The sequence below is a fragment of the Rattus norvegicus genome, chromosome 10 (assembly GCF_036323735.1).
Source record: "Rattus norvegicus strain BN/NHsdMcwi chromosome 10, GRCr8, whole genome shotgun sequence".
NCBI lineage: Eukaryota > Metazoa > Chordata > Mammalia > Rodentia > Muridae > Rattus > Rattus norvegicus.
Window position 1 is genome coordinate 107,234,775 of NC_086028.1, and position 19,154 is coordinate 107,253,928.

Consider the following 19,154-nt stretch of genomic DNA (forward strand, 5'->3'; position numbering starts at 1 on the left):
GGTCAAATAGCCGATATCCTGCATGTTAGATATCTATATTATGATTCATAACAGCATGTTATGAAATAGCAACGAAAATAATTGTATGGTTGGGGTCACCACAACAGGAGGACTGTAGTAAAGGCTCAAAGCATTAGGAAGGTTGAGAACCACTGGTGTAGAGTTTGGGTCAGGAGGGGTTTCCCTTCTAGTAGCTAACTACTAGTTCCAGAATAACTGTAGATATTTCGTATTTCCACAGACCTTTATTATTGTTTATTAGTTTGAAGTGTACATATACACTGAATTTTACAGAGTGGGGATTGTTACTTCCCCTTTGCTGTTTCACTCTGAGGCTGTGTCCCAGGCAGTCCAGCCACTAGGATTCCTAGTGTAGCTGGCTGGGGATCTCTTTGCTCTTCTTAGGTAGAATTCACAGGTAGTCAGTGAAAAAAAAGTCACGGCTGGTCTTGGTATCTTTTGCGTATCTTAGCATTTGGTAGCATCAAATTTCAGGAATAAACAGGCAGAAGCAGGAACAGGTGGTGTCCTCTTGTGCAAGCTTCTGACAGTAGTGTCGTTAGTCCTACAGGTCTCACAGTTCCTGAGAAAGCCAAGGTACTAGACCTTTAGTTTTATGAGTATCCTCACTCCTTGGCAGCAGCTGGTGTGCAGGTGTAGGTAGGTATTGGGATTCCTAAGCGCTTAGGTAATGTTCAGTGTTAAAGCTCTCTGGCCTGGGTAGTTTGAGACCCTAGGACTAAAGCCATGATGGTTCTCAGGAACACTAGTGCTTGTAGTTTTTCATTTCTGGCTCTAAATAGCCTCTGTCTTAAAGTCTCAGCTCCCCGCTCTTGTCTTCTCTCTACTTTTGCTGTCATTCTTGCTCCAGACGCGTGCTTGGCCTGCTCTGCTGCCATTTACTGTGTGATGGCCCTGTTAGAGTTGTTGCTGTTCAAAGGCAGCCATCCTTTGTTGATTCTAGTTCCCACCGCTGGCCGTCACCAGTCTTATGGCTCCACCTCTTTTGTAGTTGTCAGTGAATCTGGATGCTCTGCCACTTTTACAGCTTGGCCTACTGATGGCTGGCTCCACGTTGCCTTTTCTTTAGCTGTCAAATTGGTAGCTCGTAGCAAAGCAAGTGTGCTCTTGTTTTTCTAATCTTTAATACTGTACTTTGCCATGGGAGTAAATCTGTGCGTGTGAGTCCTGGCAGGATAAAGGTAGAAAACAAATACTAGACTGTAGTTGCTGCTTAGGGAAAGGATTTGGTCATCTCCCACTAGAGCGAAAGGTGACCACTGAGGTTAGGCAAGCATTGGACCATGTTGTGTGGAGATAGGGAATCTAAACCCTGGAGCGTGTCTTACGAGGTATGAACTGCAGGAGGTGAGTCTTTACTCGTGGGATGGTGAAGGTGCCAGCTGTCCCCTTGTGCTTGGCTGTACCTATTCTGGGAGTGGCTGGAGCGCCTTATGCTAGTACCAATCAGTATGTGCTGAGAGGGTTTGTTACCCAGAGAGTGGATGTAGCTCTAACTGGCCCTCTGGGCGACTGGGTTTAGGTCCTGGTGTAGGTGGTCAGGGCTCTAGGGGGCGAGTGGATGTCATCAGAATCCTAGTCCTGACATTTCTCTGGCTGGTGCCTCATATGACTCCCTAACGGGTATTGGATGTAGAATACCCTGGAGTGAAGCCCTCTGTTCCCAGGACTCACAGCCTTCCCTTCTCAGCCTGCAGTTCCACTACTCTGAAGGAACTACCTTAGACTACCTGCTGACAGACACCGCCGTGTCCATGTTCCTGCCTGAGACTGAGAGTCAGGGCATTCATCAAACATGCCCTGCCTTAGGTCCTCTGGTTCCTGGTCCCTGTACTCAACAGTTATGCGTCTCCTGTTAGCTCCTTTTCCCCCACACAGAGCTTTCCCACTTGACTCTGTTCCTTCTTGTTCAGCTCTCCTGTTCAAGTCCCCTTTGGGGAGGCAGCACTTTCTGTTCCTATTCTTCGATTTGTCTTCCCGTTCTTCCGTTCCCTTCCGTTCCCTTCCGTTCCCTTCCGTTCCCTTCCGTTCCCTTCCGTTCCCTTCCCTTCCCTTCCCTTCCCTTCCCTTCCCTTCCCTTCCCTTCCCTTCCCTTCCCTTCCCTTCCCTTCCCTTCCCTTCCCTTCCCTTCCCTTCTTCTTCCTCTTTCCCTCTCCCTCTTTCTTCCCCTTCCCTTCTGTTCCCATCCCTTCCTCTCCTTCCCTTCCCTTCCCTTCCCTTCCCCTTTCCCTCTCCCTCTTTCTTCTCCTTCCCCCCTTTCCCCTTCCTCTTCTTCCCTTCTCCTTCCTTTCGTTCATGTATTGTCTCCATTATAGGATCTGTCTGGAGTCACTGAGTCAGAGGTCTGGGTTCACGTTGTCAGCTGGATGTTGGGTGGAAGGAAGCAGGCTTGTGCAGCATGAGGTTGTGTGACCCATAGAGGTTGTGGTAGAGAAAGGTCCTTGGGTAGGGGTTGGCTGTTGGATTAGGTTGTTGAGGATATATCTTGAGATAAAGGGATATACTTGGAAGTAGTCGGAGCCGAGAAGCAGGTAGATGTTCCCTGCTGTGGTAGGGTAAAGATGCCTATTGATTTGTGAAGCTGCCGATTAGTTGGGACCCAGGAGAGAAGGAGGTAAGGTGGTTGAGGTCTGTGAGTAACTTCTTGAGAGATCCTGATAGGCAGTCAGCTGCGGGACCATGGTGGTCAGGGACTTGATTTCCTAGAGAGAAGGAGAGTCATGTGTGCAGGCAGCTGACCTGTTCGGGGATCTAAGATGACTGGAAGGAAATGTGTGTGGTAGGTGGTGGGATGTGGGTGAGCTTTACCATTGGAATCTATCGAGCATCTCCTGTATTTGCATTCCCCGTAGGTTTATCACACGTCCTGATGTCAAGCAGAGAAAGATGGCCAGCTTTCTGGACTGGAGCCTTTGTACCTTGGCCCACTCTTCCTTCCAGACCATTGACGGTGTCATTACCATGGATGGGATGTTGCAGGCCCTGGTAAGTAAGTGCTGCCCCAGGGACAGCTTGTGGAGCTCTGGAACTGTAGGAATTGGTCAAACTGATGGTTTGTCCCCAAATCCATTCATTCTATGTTCGAGTTACTGGAACATGGTGGGATTGAATTGCATTACAGGATTGTGATTTCATTTTCCACTGCTGTGTGCTTAGTGTAGGAGGCTGGACTGGAGTGGTGGCTCCCAGGAGAAAGCTGAAGTACTGTGTCTCACCACTAGAGGGCAGTGGTGCCCACAGAACTGCAGCCTTTAGTTTTGTTGTAAAGCAGTTCGTGAAACTAGCCCTAGTGAAAGAAGGCTTGAAACCTGTTTGGATGTGTGGGTTACAAAGTTCTAGTCCCTAAGTTTAAGGACAGACACTGGGACCCATCTGGAGATGCCCATTGTGCCCATCCTGCCTATTGCTGGTCTTCTCTGCCTGTCTGTTGTGTGGCTTTTTAGTACTGACAAGAAGAAAAGCTCTGGTGTGAAATCACAGAGGACATGGCCTTGTTAACAAGGCTAGGGCTCCTGGACCAGCATTCAGGAGTCACAGATGAACCCCTAAGATTTTGTTTGGTTTTGATGGTCAGTGCTCAGAAGGTCATGGTGCCTCTCGAGGTCTATCTCTAGGGTTAATGTTTACAAGGTTACAGACGCTCTCTGACAGAGGCCATGGTATTGAGAGTCAGTATATTTGGATGAAGGCATGGATAACTCTGTAAGGCCCTGGTCTCTAGGGTTTGGCATTCTGGAGGGTGCAGATAACCTGAAACGGCAGACTCCAGGGTCAGAAACCTCTTCCTTGTTTTTCTTTTGATTACACTGGATGAGATTTGAGAGGAGTTTTTGTCCTTGTCTTGAAGGCAAAGGAAACTGACAGGTCACTTAGAAGTAGGATCCTTAGGAAAAGTTTGAAGCCAACCAGTCATACTGGCCTCTTGGATTTGGCTTTCTGCACACCTTAATACAGGTCCTGCTGCAGGGTGGGAGGTGTCAGGGCCATGTGCCCGTAACCCTGGGAAGGGGGCATGCAGCCTGGGGTGGGAAGGCAGACACAGGCTCTGGACCCACTCCACCTGCTTCTGAGGCTGTGTGTGCATCCTGGCTGTGGGAATGAGAAATGGTTGGTATCTCTGTTTTCAGTGATAATTGCCGTTGCCTTCAGAGGTCTTCATCAAAATATGTAAGAAGGATACCTGGGAAAATAAGATGTTTCATATGTCCTGTGCTTCTACTCAGCTCTGTTAACAACAGTTTAAAATCAAGGGATGATTTGCTTGCTATGAAGACTTTGTCCCTTCAGATAGATAGTTCATTTTGTTATGTCCATAGAGTTGTGTAGCCACCATTGTCTCTCCTCAGTATGTCCTTCCACATACCGTGTAATACTCAATAGGCCAATGGCCACCGAGCTGCCTCTGTCTGGAGGTGACTTGTATGAACATTTCGCATATACAAAATCGGGTAGGATAGGCTTTTTACAGTGAACACAGAGCCTATAAGGTCTGTCCACCCTGTGGCATGTATCAGTTCTTTACTTCTTTGTTTAGGGCCAGAAAATGTTTCATTATGTGACTGGTTTTGATAGTTGTGATTAATGCCGCTGGAGAACATACAAGAGTTTACTGTATTGTTTTAAATTTATGTTTACAGTTATTTTGGGTATGTATCAGTAGGTGTTTTTCTGTTTGTATGAGATAATAGATATTTAACTCGGTGGATAGTACTAAGAGGTGTTTTGTATTCCTCAGCTCATAGTCCCCCCAACCCCCACACCTCTTTGGTAGTGCTGGGGTGGTAAGTCAATACCCTTAAACATGATAGTTCAGTTCCCGCACCCATGTTAGGACACAACTCCCTGTAACTAGTTCCGGGAGATCTGATGTCATCTTTTGGCTTCTGAGGGCACTTAACACACACGTGTGCATATACACACAGATGCACACACATATATCCACAACTAGAAATAAAGCAAAATAAATAAAATAAAAATTAGAAATAAAAGAAAGATGATGGTTGCCTCCACTTATCAGTTGTAGTAAGCACATGTGCACATACACAGAATAAGTATGAAAATTTTGTCTATTTTGTCATCTTGATGAAGTGTGAGGTTCTGCCTGTGGTAGACATCTTTGGGGTTTGCAAGTACAGCTGAATAGCTCACACCTTGGGAGGCTTTTGTTCCAGCTCTGGGGAGAGGTGACTAAAGCGGTTTTATTGTGATTTTCATTTTGATTGCAGCAGTAGAGGTTGCTGCAAATGTGGCTTACCCTGAAAGATGGTGTGAGGAGGGACGGGGGAGGACTGGGGCCGAGGTCACAGTTGTGTGACCACCATGCTGTTGGTTTATAAATCATGGTAGGTGCCGTACATCTGTGCTTTAGGCAGCTCTGGTGAGGAGGTAGATGCAAACAGTTTATTTGAAAGATTTGGGTTAAGTAGGCACTCGATATTTTGACAAAATCTTTGAAAAAAATGTTTTCTTCTTACGTTTGTTGCATGTGTAGAGACTCAAGTGCATTGTTGAGCCATCTTTTGAGCCCAGCAGCAACAACAACAATAAAGACTTCAAAACAACTTGTTGAATGTTTTCTGTGTCCCTCATAAGGTAGCAGGGATTGAACTCAGTTTTCAAACTTGGTGACCAACTGACCCAACTCTCTGCCTCTCTGCCTGACCTGCTGTCTGCTCTCCACTCACCCACCCTTACCCACCTCATTTGTTTGTTTGTTTGTTTGTTTGAGCAGGGTTTCTCTATGTACCCCTGACTGCCCTGGAACGCCCGTAGACCAGGCTGGGCTTGAACTCAGAGGTTCACCCACCTCTGCCTCCTGAGGGCTGGGATCAAAGGTGTGCGCCACCACACCTGGCTTTCTGCCCATGTACTGCACTGCGTAGCCTTGGTTTACCTGGAACTTGTAGCCCAGGCTGCCTTGAACTTGTGTTAATACTTCTGCTTCTTCCTCCAGAGTGCTAGGATTTCAGGTGTGTGCCAACACCTCTGGCTTGGCATGAGTCTTGTTGAAAGTTTTTACATCAAGAGAATACAGAAAGGTCTGACAAATGTAGCTACAGTTTGTTAATCCATGGTCGTGCTTGAGGGAAGGGTGTAAGACCTATCTAGCATGTTTTTGGGACACATGGGAGGTCAGGCATGATTAATCTCAGGGGATTGATTTTAGGTTGTTTTTGTTCAGCTGTCTGCATTCTTTCTGGGGTTAGGGATGCTGAGAAGGATCTCGCTTTATACTCAGATTAGCTTCTGTTAGCAAGGGTTATGCGTGTATCACTGTACCTACTAGCAGTCTGCATTTTTGAGGGGATTTAAGGTTTGCAGCGAGCTACTTGCCAGCCTGGTCCAGGAGTTCTGCTCTGCACTGCCGCCCATGGCAATAGAGATTGTGGCTGGCAGGGTAAACAGGCTTCCTGTGTAGGTGAAGGAGGCTCCTATGGGAGGTGGCGATAACTCGATAACTCGTGGGGCTTTAACTGACCTGAAGGCTGAGTGGAGGTCCTGGCCAAAGTGTCTGGGGTTTCCTCACTTTTTATCTGGTTTTACATGCTTTGCCTGTTTGTTCTTTTGGTCACCTGTATCTGTGTGTAGTTCCCAAGTTTTCTGTTTCTCCTTATCTGGGAGGTGCATGGGGGCATAGGCTGGGCTCAGACGCCGTAGGACAGTTGTTCCATTCCTTCCAGTTATACCAGTGGGTTGAGATTCCTTTTAGTGGCTTACACTAGCCAGGCATGTGTGCCTTTTATTTGGACATCTTTAAAGTCCTGTGTAGAGGAGAGAAATTCTTTTTTCCCTTTCTCCTAAGGTGTAAAAAAGGGTTCCCAGAGGCTTAGAAAGTTGATTCTCCTACCCCCCCAGCTGGGTGTGTTGGCAAGGGAGGAGAAGAGACCCAACTCTCTGCCGTTGGGGCAGAGTACTTTGGTGGTTTGGCAACAGCACCTCTGCTCTATCTAGATTTGCCCTGAGGATGGTGAGCAATTGTCTGACGCAGACAACTGAAATCCTGGGAAGTGGATGAATGAAACTGCTGTGGATCAACAGCTATGGTGGTCTCATCTCCTAGGGCTCAGTGCCCGGCTAGCCACCGCCCTGCCCCCCAGGTCCCCAAGCTTCCACTTGGGGCAGCGTCGTCTTCCCAGTCTCCCTCTTGGCTTCTTTTTCTCTTTTGGAGGGTCACTTGGGTCTGCTCTGGCTTCAGGGCAGGAGGAAGTTACGCTCGGTGGGTGGAGCAGTTTCACCATGGGCTTGTCAGACCTGAAGGCAGAGGGCTGGGTGTCCTGTGCATGATGAAACTTGCAGGTGCATTGTGCTTTGGGATTGCTTGTTTCCTTTGATGCACTTGGCTTCATTTTTATCCACCTGTTCATTAGTGTGGGTTAGGCGAAACAGGTGAACTCTGAACAAGTCACATCGAAACCAGGATTGATTTTATTTCCCTCGAAGCATAGTCCTCTCGCAGCACTGATGCTTAACTCTTGTGGGAAGGAAGCAAGTGTTTGGCAACTTCGTTTCTCTGGAGGCCCCTTTACTCCTAAGCGTTAGTATTAATGCAAATGGAGGAAATCCAAGGATGGAAAACATGTTTTAAAATAAAACATTATCGCTCAAATGTGCTTTACTTCTGCTTATTGGTTGATGGCATGCTTGTGCTTTTCCTTCAGGCTGGAAGCTTCCGACCACGGTGGCTTCTCTGCATTTCTTCCATGGTCTTCATGGTGGTGAAGGAACATTTGTTCCCAAAGACAGGCTGCTGGTAGGGAAGGCACTGCCTGCGTTGATTGGTGGCGGGAGGCGCTCTTTTGTTTACCATCAGTTAACACAGCATCTCCCCTTCACAGTTACTTTTTTTTTTTTTTCCTATTTTTTAAAATTTCAAAATTTGCCAGGCCTGGTAGCACACGCCTTTGATCCCAGCACTTGGGAAGCAGAGGCAGGAGGAGCTGAGTTAGAGGTCAGCTTATTCTACATAGAGAGTTCCAGGATAGCCAGGGCTACATAGAGAAGCTGTGCCCAAGCCAAAAACAAACAAAATTCAAAATTCAGAGTTTATTTTATCATTGACTAAAGGTAGAATTCTTACTGAACTTATGGTTTGGGGATATAGCTCAGTGGCAGAGACCACTCGTCTGGCATTCTTGTAGCTCTGGGTTACCTACCACTGAGAAAACCAAAAAGCCACAAAGTTCCAGCAAACCCCAGAAACCTCACAAACACAGTATTAAAACTGAAGAGAGCAAAAGCACCAGGCCCATCCCAGGCACTGCATGGCAGTCCCCACTAGACATATGTTGGAGTGTCTCTTCCTTGCATGTGGTTTAAAGGATGAAAGGGGTCAGGTGCCTCGGTACAAGTGACTGTTGACTGGACTACCTATGTGGGTAGGCATGAGGAACCAGTATCCTGGACTTGGCTCTGTCTGGGCCTTCAGCTGCCTGGCCAGGCTGTTCTGGCTTTGGCCTCTAAATAGGCTTTAGCTAAACTTGGATTTCACCTCTCCTGGTGGCCTGAGGCATAGGTGTGGTACCTTGCTCTATCTGGAAGAGAAGTGACAAACCTCTCTTGCCTCAGAGTGTGTGGAGACTAATTAATCAGCACTGGTCATGCTCTTTAGACAGAGCTTACTTAGCCTGTCATGGTCTTGTGGACTTTGGCCTCTCTTTTCGTGGGCTCTGTGGAGCCTGGTTTCTAGAGACGCTCTGGCTCGGTGTGGCAAGGCAGAATGTCTGGGTGGTTGTGCCGTGGTGCTCAGGACAGCCCTTCTTTTCACTTTGTGTTTATACGTTTTGTAGGTACGGTGTGATGTATGCGCTATAACATTCACGTGGGGGCCAACATGCAGAAGTAACTCTCACCTTTCACCACATGAGTCTGAGGATTGAACTCAGGCTTGGCAGCAGCAAGTGCCTCCACCCAGAGCCATCTTGCTAGCCCGAAGAAGGTTTTGGGTGGAGAGAGTGTCTGACAGAATGGGGATGAAGCACTGTCTGTAGAGAATGCGGTCTCCATGGATTCAGGGAAGTGAGTTCCTGAGCCAGGCTTTGAGTAGACTCTGAACAGCCAGCTCTGGCTGTTTCTAGTTTCCTGTAGCTCAGCACTTTACCTAGGTGAGCCCTGTAGGAACGCGTATGTACATGTATAGTGCAGGCTCCACAGTTGGCAGGGAAGGGACTTTGTAAAGCACTGGCCTCATCCTCCTCTCCCCTCTGAGTAGAAAGACCACGCTATCTGCCTACCTGCTGATGTAAGCTGGGTAATAGAGGCCGAGGAGGGGAGGCCCCTCCACCTTTAGCCTTGGCTTGTGGCTTTTGCTGCAGGCCATTTGAACGTCTCACAGCTCCACCTCCCTCTTCTCTCATCTGGCCCATGGGCAGGTGTTGATACCTGGTTGCCTATACTTTCCTTGGCCTTCTCACATGCTTCCCTCAGGCCTTGGCTGGTGACATCTCATCTCTCATTTGCCCTTGATCTTTGTTTCCTGCTCTCTGTCCTTGTTCTAGAGCCCTCATTCTGTGGGCCGTGGGTTTGCTTGTGACACCTGAAGTCACAACTTTACCTTGTGCTTGTTGTCCTACCACTTGTTTTCCTTAGCCTTGTGACTATAGAAGCCTGATATGTGTGTGTGTGTGTGTGTGTGTGTGAGAGAGAGAGAGAGAGAGAGAGACAGACAGACAGACAGACAGACAGAGACTGCATATGTGAGAGAGACACAGAGACAATGTATGTATGAGACAAAGACAGAGACTGCATATGTGAGACACAGAGACAATGCATGCATGTGTGAGACAGACAGACAGACAGACGAACTGATCGAGACAGAGCCTAAGGCTGTCTCTGCTGGTGTTCTCCATGCCTGCTATGTTGTCTGGTTCTCATGTTTTCCTTGTCTTATCCAGATCGTCACCTGGCTTTCTGGCTATTCCTCCATGGTACCTTCTTCTTATCCCACAATTCTTGACTCTAAGTATGGTTCCTTAGTCTTTTTGCCCTCACTCAAGCCTACCTCATCTGCTATGCTTGGCTTTCATCTTCTCCTAGACGGATGACTGAAGTACATCTGTGGGGCCCTTACTATCATCATTTTTGGTTCCTTGTAGTTGTGTGCTGTCCCATGGTCAAGAGGGAACAGGGAGTGAGAAGCACCAGAGGGAGGACCTGCCAAGAACAGGTTGGGGCGTCTTTCTGCCCTCTGAGCCCAGAGGATGGCAGTGTGTAATTAGTAGGCCAAGTTTTCTAAGCCATCTTTATGCTTGTATGTGGACTAGGAAACTGGACTGATGAAGCTTTGAACATCTGTGTGGCTGGAAGCCAATGTCTGGTCATTGGAGAATCTGGGCCCCTTGTGGCCAGTGGGTTGACCACCTATATGTTCTCCTGTAGGTAGTGGGTTGGTCAGCTGTCTGTGGCTGAGTCATTCTATCACTGTGGGACAAAAAAAATGTCTGTATCAGCTCCCTGAAATAGTTTCCTTTCTGTATTTCAAAAAATTTGAGCAGTTGACATTTTGTTCTAACAGTTGGTTCTTTTCCCTGTCCTGTAGACTCTGTGGTTCATGTGTATAGATCAGCTATTCTTTAGACTGGATCATTCTGCCAGTCCAGGAGAATCCTCCATCCCAACTCTTTCCTGCTGTCTTGTGTTATGACCAGGGGTCTGGAACCTGAGCATTCTGCCGAGTATCCCGAGCCATTGGAAGACCTTTGTAATCCCCCCACCCCCCGCCCCGACATAGGGCCCTTGTGTGATCCAGGCTTGTTTGGTACCAACTCAGCTTCCTGTCTCCAGCTCTGGAGTGATGGGATTATTGACATGAATCACAATGCCCTTCTTTCTCTGTCTCCGATTTCTTAGCCAGAGGCTTCGCTGTTGGCTTTATGGGTACTGTGTGTCCTGCTGCCCCTGCCTCCACGTGTCATTGGTACTGTGCTGGAGACATGGTCTTTGGTACATCTCAGCCGTTCTTTGCCTATGCTTCCTTTTGTCTCCCTCACTTCCTCACTTCCTGTGGGGCCAGTACTGACTTTGCCTGTACTGGGGAAGTTTGGGGTTTTGTCTCTGACTTCAAGTTCCTCAGCCATACTGGGCACTGCTCCATGTGCAGAGGTACTTGGTTCTGTACACATGGCTCCCGCCTTTGAGCCTGGGAAGCTCCATGTTGTTGGGATACCCTCAATCCTGGGCTCTCATAGGAGGAGTGTTACCATACCTTTTCACATTTATCAGTTGATCGAGAAATGGTTACCTTTACTTAAGAAGCACAAGAAATTGAAATAAGTAGTCATAACACAAACTTGAGGTGCTAGAGTTATCTGTCTTCAACATTTGTCCTTTTTTCTATTGTCTAAGATCTTTCCTATTGGTGAGTTTTTTTCTTTACACTATGGTGGAGGCTGCAGTAAGTGAATGTGTTTTTGTTATGAAGACTTCTTGAGCTGGCTATGCTGGTACATTCTAGCACTCAAAGGCAGGAGGATCTCAAGTTTGGGGTCATTTGGGCTGTATAGGGAAATCCTGTTTCATATAAATGAAAACAAATCTGGACTTGAAGTTTTAGGTTTCCAATATACAAAATGCTTCGGTTAACGGTGTAATTTCTTTCATTGTGTGGTGGAAAAGGGTCTTGCTTTATTTTTTTTCTAGTAAGGAAGAAACACCCTTTTTCCTGGAAATCTTGCCTCTGGCATATGGGTCAAACCTGAAACTGCCCAGTGGGTGGTTTATATCCTGAGAATTTGGCCTGATCCAGGAGTTCAGAAGTGGCCCAGAAGTAGTCAACTGTGGAGCTATTCAAACTAGAAATGTTCAGTGCAGCTTGTGGAGGAAGGGCATTGATAACCGATTTCAGCAATCTGCCTGTTAGGCAGGTGATGTCTCTGGCCTGGATGCTGCTCGTGGAGCTGGGTCCTACCCCTTATCTGAGCACTCCCTTTCCAGTGCCCGCTTACTGCTCTTCTTAGGACAGACAGCTAGTTCTTCAGGATGTCTCTCACCATTATTCTTTATAAGCCAGTAGCAGTGCTTGACCTCGATTTTCAAGGCTCTACTCTTGAGAAAGAGAGCCCCCACAATGCTGGAGGAAGGGGTTCAGGAATGAGCTGTTGTAGGTGCCTTTGCATCGGTGAAGGCAGCAGGGGAGGGTAGATCCTCTGGCCTAGGTGCGAGCCTGGCTTTGGGCCCTCAGCCTGGGGTGGTTGTGTGAGTTTTGGCAATCTTTTCCTGCCTGGGTTTTGATCTCCTGAATGACATGTTTAAAAGGGTCTTATAGTTCCATTACCAGTGGTTTGGTAAGCCTTTCATGTGGAGAATTTTCTTAGTGTTAAGACAAAGTCAAGGAGAATTGTTGTTTGCCGCATCCCATTTTGATGGCATGGGTACAACAGTGTCTTCATGAGAGACCAGAACAGGATCTGTAATAAAGTGCTCTGGTAACCTGCCGTTTTAATGCTAAGGTTTCTGAGCTTGGTCTAGTGCTGGTCAGCGAGTGCTCCCAAGGTTTCAGATTGGTGAGCTTCTTAGAGACCTGGCATTTCAGTGACAGCCACACCTGGGCTCCAGTGCAGGACCTTTCTCCAAGGGCCTGGGGTGGAGTTGCTGTTCTTGGCTTGAATTTGGCAGTGCCTTCAGGGAGCCTCAAACCAGAACCTCTTGCTTGGCAGCAGGGTGAACTCGCTTCTGTGTGGCTCTTCAGCCTGTGATTTACAGGGCTTGGAGAGCATGCCCCAGGGAGGGGAAGCTAGCTTGGGTGGGTAGCAATGGAAAGGTGTGGTGGTGGTTTAGGATGATTACTGGGAAACTCGTTTGTTTGCACCTTGCACTGGGCTAGTTTCTAGAACAACAAAAACAGACAGGGTTGCTCCTCCTGTGCCAAGAGGTGTTTTTTCCAACTGTTGGTGTAATTGCCTTGGTGCTGCCTGTGCTTTTTAGCAGGTGGCTTTAGGTTGGTTCCTATTTCATGCGTCCACAAAAGTGGGGTGTGTGTATGAATCAGTGTGACTGTTCAAGTTCCTCTGAAACTGAGAGACGTTCTCACTGATCAGCACTGGAAAGGGGAAGTGTTATGAAGAAAGATTTTTACAATGAAGTATAGCCCATGCTGGCTATAGACTTGTGGTCCTCGTACTCCAACCTCCTCCATGTTGTGAAGATGCCTTTTATGTAAAAAGTAAAAATCCTGTATTCATTTTTTCCCCCCAGGGGAAGGGTTCCCTTTCGTCAAACTTTTTTCCTGGGTGCTTCAAGGAGAGTTGGTATCTTCCTGATTTTCTCTGAGCGTGTGCTCAGAACCTGTACGGCCTTGGGAGTGACACCTGAAACTCCTCGAATGGGTCAGGGTGCAAAGAACTGGTGCTATACTCATGAAGATAAAGATTGTCTTCTGGGCCATGCTGCTTGTTTGGTTTGTGTGTTGGGGTGGTGGGGTTGGGGATAGTAGGAGGCCGACTGGGCATTTGCTGCTGGGGAGCCTGCTACATGGCTATGTGCCTAGAGTCAGGGCGACATCTACCCACTGTACCCACCTGGCCTGCTGTCTTGCACGTTGACCCCCTCTTCCCCTCCCCCGGCCCCAAGATGGGGGGCTGTAGAGGGGCAAGCTATTGATGTCTGAGGTCTCATTTCTCTTTTGGCGTGGTTTGTGTCTCACACATGGTGAGACTGTCTTTATTTACCCACTGGCTCAGGAACTGACTATGTGTGACACTTTCTGAGCCCCCTACCTGTAGGCTCCAGATTTCAGCTTGAGAGATGTTGATGGTTTAAATGTATGACTCCTGTGTAAACTATATGATGTATGATGTGTTTCCTACCTACCCACCTTTATGTTCTCTTTTTCAAAACAAAACCCAAAGACTTGCCATAAAAACACAAAAATGGAAACCATTACAAAAAACAAGCAAAAGACCAGTAAGACAGGGAATTCTTACACAAAACGGAACAAAAAGCTCATATAAATCAGCAAAACCCACATGCTGGGCATGGGGGCCTGCCCTGAAGTGTGGTTGATGTGCCCAGCGACACCTTACGGAAAAACTAATTTTTTCTTTGTCAGCGGGTATCACTTACAAATAGTTTCGTGGTTAGGGCTGGAACTGCGTCCACTTCGCCTGCTCAGTGATGGGATCTTATTTGGCTTGAACCTGTGCAGGTCTTGTATATACTGCCACAGTCTCTGTGCATTCATACGTGTGTACCTGGAAGACACAGAAATCAGCTCTGGCTTTAACTGTCTTCCCACATTGATTCTCTGTCTTGAGGGGAGGCGTTTGATAGAGACATCCCACTTAGGATCAAGTACTCCAAGTCTCTCTGTGCACGTTGTCAAGTTGCGGGCCTCTCTGTTAATACCCATCCACTGCAAGGCACTGATCAGTGTTAGAGCCCAGTGTGGCCTTAGGGAACAATTCCTAATTAGATCTTGCACAGGGAGCATATGCCAGTATTCACTCAGCAGCCACGTGGGTAGCAGTGGACCTGTGCGCTGCTGTAACTGGACAGCTGAGGAGGTGACTCGGCAAAGTGCCCCTGACTTACTGTCGTCTGTAGCTGGTGGCACAGTGTTTCATGGTTTTTGAAAAATTAGGAACATTTGTTTTAGCAATTTTTTTTAAAGCTAAAGACAGTCAGGGTTTTTAACTATTACTTTGAAAACTGGTTGAAACCTGAATGGCTTTTATAAAAAATAGGAAGCCTGTAATGTTCAGGTATATTTGTAATATAGGTAAACTGGCTCATTTTAGTTTTCTTGTTTTTGTAAGTTGTCTTTTGTTTAAGATGGCTCTGGTTTTTTTTTTTCCCTACCCATGACTAAGAAAGGGAACAAGGGCGGCCTGCACCTTTGGGAGGTGGGTACATCCCTGAAGGGGTGCTTTGGGGATTCTGGGATGCACTAGCCCTGTAAGGTGCACTGAGGCCAGTCCCATGGCTGTTCCTTGGATTTTGTTCTGCCTTGTGTTTCCAGCCATGGTCTGCTTTGCAGGGAATATGTGATCCCTAAAGCCTGTGGGGGGAGGGTTCTCTGGAGTTACAGGATACACAGCAGTTTAGAGGTAAAGGTTGATTATGCATGTGAAGCTTGACCCTACTTTTTCTTTTAACTTAATGTTTTTATTGATTCTCATTCACTTCCCAGTCCTTCCATGTCCCCCGACCCCCAACCCCTTTACGACTTCCCTTTAAACAAAGAGGAAAAAAAAAAACACCAAGTCCAATTTGTGTTGCTCATATACTCACTGTAGCATGTTAACCTAACTTTTTAAAAGTGAAAAGTATCTAACTTACGTATTTTCACCCATGAGCTTATGATCAGAGTCTGAACTAATTGAATTCACAGTTTGCAAACCTGGACTGGCTTGGGGCTAGCCAACCTCTGTCCCAGATGGTCAGATTACCCAGCAGACCATGCTCTCTCCTTTCTTAATCCTGGTGCCAGAGCAGCTCCAAGGTTACAGTGTATAGTGTATTGTGTGTGTGGGGAGGAGGGAGAGCACTCCCTTCTGTTGAGCTGCTTCTCATCACTGGCCGCTCAGTGGGGTAGGTATAGTTAGTGAATGGGAAGGCCCAGAGCCCAAGGGCCCACTGATGGGTTCCTTATGGCCTGCCCAAACCAAGGCTGCCCTTGGTTGGACCTCTCTGAGGCCTATACAGGTTTGTAAGGGAGCAGTGATGGGGTCCAGAGAATTCTCTTTCTATGAATCCTGACTCACTAAGCATTTTGGGAATGGCTTTCCAAACTGTGACATGGTATTTCTGAAGTGATTATGTCCTGGCTGGCCATTCACTGATGTTGAGTACGTTAAAGTGATGCAGTCTATGCCGTTGGGTCTGGAGTGATCACTTACAGACTAGGGTTGAGTTGGTTGAGAAGAAGTATAGTGTGGTTTCTGCTAAGGGGTTGTGACTGCCAGCATTTTGAGTCTGTGGTTGGTTAATCTCAGTTCCCAGGTGGGAGCTGAAACAATTGGGTTCCTTTGTCCTGCCCAATAAGACAGAGGCCTACCATTGCTCTAGTGCCTGGCACAGCTTGCACTGTAGAACCCTTGTTTCGATAGATTTTAGAGTTTGTGCCTTGTGGTGCCCCAGCTTTCAGATGAGGTTCCCCATTGTCACTACCAGTGTCCTCCTGAGTACCGTGGGGTTTGGGGACCCAACAAGCATCACAGACTTTTGTGGGTTCTCTTAATAGGCACTGGGTGGTGCTGGGAAGGGGTGTGTGTGTGTGTGTGTGTGTGTGTGTGTGTGTGTGTGTGTGTGTGTGTGTTTGGTGGTGGGAACTAACAGGAAGGCTCCAGTGCAGATGATAGGACCTGGTCTTGCATTTGGTGCATATATATATATGTGTTCTTTTATGCCATTCCATGTGTCTATGTCAATTTTAAATGCTTATAGCTTGTGTGTTTAAGCTTATGTTTTACTTGCCCATTTGTTTCATGAGACAGGATTCTTCCTATGTAACTCTGGCTCCTTGGAACCTGCTGTGTAGACCAGGGTGGCTTTGAACTAGTGGTGATTCTCCTGTCTCTGTCTCTCAAGTGCTAGGATTATAGGCATGTACCACCATGTCTGCTTGTGTTTTTCCTCTGTGTAAATGTTCGGGATCAGTGTGGTACCAGTGTTCTAGTGAAAGAAAATTGGTGTTCCTGTGAGAATTCTAGTGAGGATCAGTGTTCAGTGAGGGCTAGTGTTCTAGTGGAAGAGAACTAGAGTTCTTAAAAAAAAATATATATATATATATATATACACATACATATATATATATTCGTGTATATGTGGTGTGTATATGTGTGAATATGGGTGCATGCTATTCACAGTACATGTACGGATGTCAAGATCAAATTCCAGGAGTTGACAGAAGCGTTGTTATAATTGAAGGAGGACCAGTGTTCTAGCGACGACCAGTGTTTTAGTATGCTAGTGAGAGAGAATTAGTTCTAGTGAAGTTCAGATAGTTTTTTGCCTGCTGCCCTCCAGATGAATTCATAGTACCGTGTACAGAGACTGCATGGTGTGCAGCTACCATGACAGGGAGGGAGAGCTTGGGAGGAACTAGATCCAGTGGTAAACTGTGGCAGGGGGTAGAAGTCAGTTCTGTGAGAGTTAAGGAGGGTAAGACCCTCCTCCTGGTTTGATTAAGGTAGTGAGTAATAAGGAAAAAACTTCCGTGGCTTCTCACTTTTGTGTGGACCCTTTGATCTGTAGCTCTTGATGAGACTTTCTCATTTCTTTCCAGTTCAGTCTGCACACTACAGGTTAGGATCTAAGCTCCTCAGAGGACTAGACTCCATTGATGTACTCTTGCTATGAAGGGACCTGACAGAAGAAGATCCCTTTTCTAGACTCTCCTCTATCACGAACTGAATCTGTTGGTGTCTGCTCAGCAAAAATTCTGGAAGCTGCAGAGTTTGTTCTGATAACTTGTGTACGTTTTAAACTTGGAAATGAATTTAAAACATGCTATTTTTCAGGCTCAAATATTTAAGCATGGAAAACGTGAAGACTGTCTACCCTATGGTAAGATTAATTTGAAGGAGAGTATGTTTGTGCTGTGAGTTCATGGGTTTATAGTCAACGTGTGCTGCTCTAAGAACCTGTAGCTTTGTGCATTGGACACTGTCATAGTTCTTTGACTTTGTGTTCTTTCATATAACTTCAATAAACTATTCTGCCTATTTGAGATATAGAAAATGTGTGAGATCTGGGTCTTGCAACACTCCAAGTGCCCCGACCTAATCCTAGAGGGGCCTGGTAATAGTAAGCATGGTCCTAGGTCACCTGGGAGCCCATAGCAACGGTGTTTTCCTGTGCGACATTCCCCCATTGCTTTTTTCCCCTCCACTTCATCCTGTCTCCTCTCACCCCATCATTTCTTCTTGATACCCTTCACTGTTTCATTCCCCGCCTTACCTTGTTCTCCTTAACCTGTCACCTCATCTCCTCTCCATCATCAACTTCCCTCTTATCACCACATCGCTCCCACTTCCTCACCTTCCTCCCATTTCCTCACCTTCCTCCCACTTCCTCAACTTCCTCCCATTTCCTCACCTTCCTCCCTCTCCCTCACCTTCCTCCCTCTCCCTCACCTTCCTCCCCTCTGCCTCACCTTCCTCCCCTCTGCCTCACCTTCCTCCCCTCTGCCTCACCTTCCTCCCCTCTGCCTCACCTTCCTCCCTCTCCTCACCTTCCTCCCTCTCCTCACCTTCCTCCCTCTCCCTCACCTTCCTCCCCTCTGCCTCACCTTCCTCCCCTCTGCCTCACCTTCCTCCCCTCTGCCTCACCTTCCTCCCCTCTCCTCACCTTCCTCCCTCTCCTCACCTTCCTCCCTCTCCTCACCTTCCTCCCTCTGCCTCACCTTCCTCCCCTCTGCCTCACCTTCCTCCCCTCTGCCTCACCTTCCTCCCCTCTGCCTCACCTTCCTCCCTCTCCCTCACCTTCCTCCCTCTCCTCACCTTCCTCCCTCTCCTCACCTTCCTCCCTCTCCTCACCTTCCTCCCTCTCCCTCACCTTCCTCTCTCTCCCTCACCTTCCTCCCTCTCCTCACCTTCTTCCCTCTCCCTCACCTTCCTCCCTCTCCCTCACCTTCCTCTCTCTCCCTCACCTTCCTCCCTTTCCTCACCTTCTTCCCTCTCCCTCACCTTCCTCCCTCTCCCTCACCTTCCTCTCTCTCCCTCACCTTCCTCCCTTTCCTCACCTTCTTCCCTCTCCCTCACCTTCCTCCCTCTCCCTCACCTTCCTCCCTCTCCCTCACCTTCCTCCCTCTCCCTCACCTTCCTCCCCTCTGCCTCACCTTCCTCCCCTCTGCCTCACCTTCCTCCCCTCTGCCTCACCTTCCTCCCTCTCCCTCACCTTCCTCCCTCTCCTCACCTTCCTCCCTCTCCTCACCTTCCTCCCTCTCCCTCACCTTCCTCTCTCTCCCTCACCTTCCTCCCTCTCCTCACCTTCTTCCCTCTCCCTCACCTTCCTCCCTCTCCCTCACCTTCCTCTCTCTCCCTCACCTTCCTCCCTTTCCTCACCTTCTTCCCTCTCCCTCACCTTCCTCCCTCTCCTCACCTTCCTCCCTCTCCTCACCTTCCTCCCTCTCCTCACCTTCCTCTCTCTCCCTCACCTTCCTCTCTCTCCCTCACCTTCCTCTCTCTCCCTCACCTTCC

At 47.8% G+C, this 19,154-nt stretch overlaps 1 protein-coding gene across 5 annotated transcripts in view; it reads left to right on the top strand.

Moving 5' to 3' along the window:
* Tbcd (tubulin folding cofactor D) overlaps positions 1–19,154 on the top strand; it is a 156,773-nt gene that overhangs the window by 19,149 nt on the left and 118,470 nt on the right. For all 5 annotated transcript variants that reach the window (XM_063268238.1, XM_006247861.5, XM_063268237.1 and 2 more), the window contains exons 7-8: positions 2,874–3,006; positions 17,475–17,520. In XM_063268238.1, the coding sequence (XP_063124308.1) occupies positions 2,874–3,006; positions 17,475–17,520 (179 nt within the window). The remainder of the gene's footprint in view (positions 1–2,873; positions 3,007–17,474; positions 17,521–19,154) is intronic.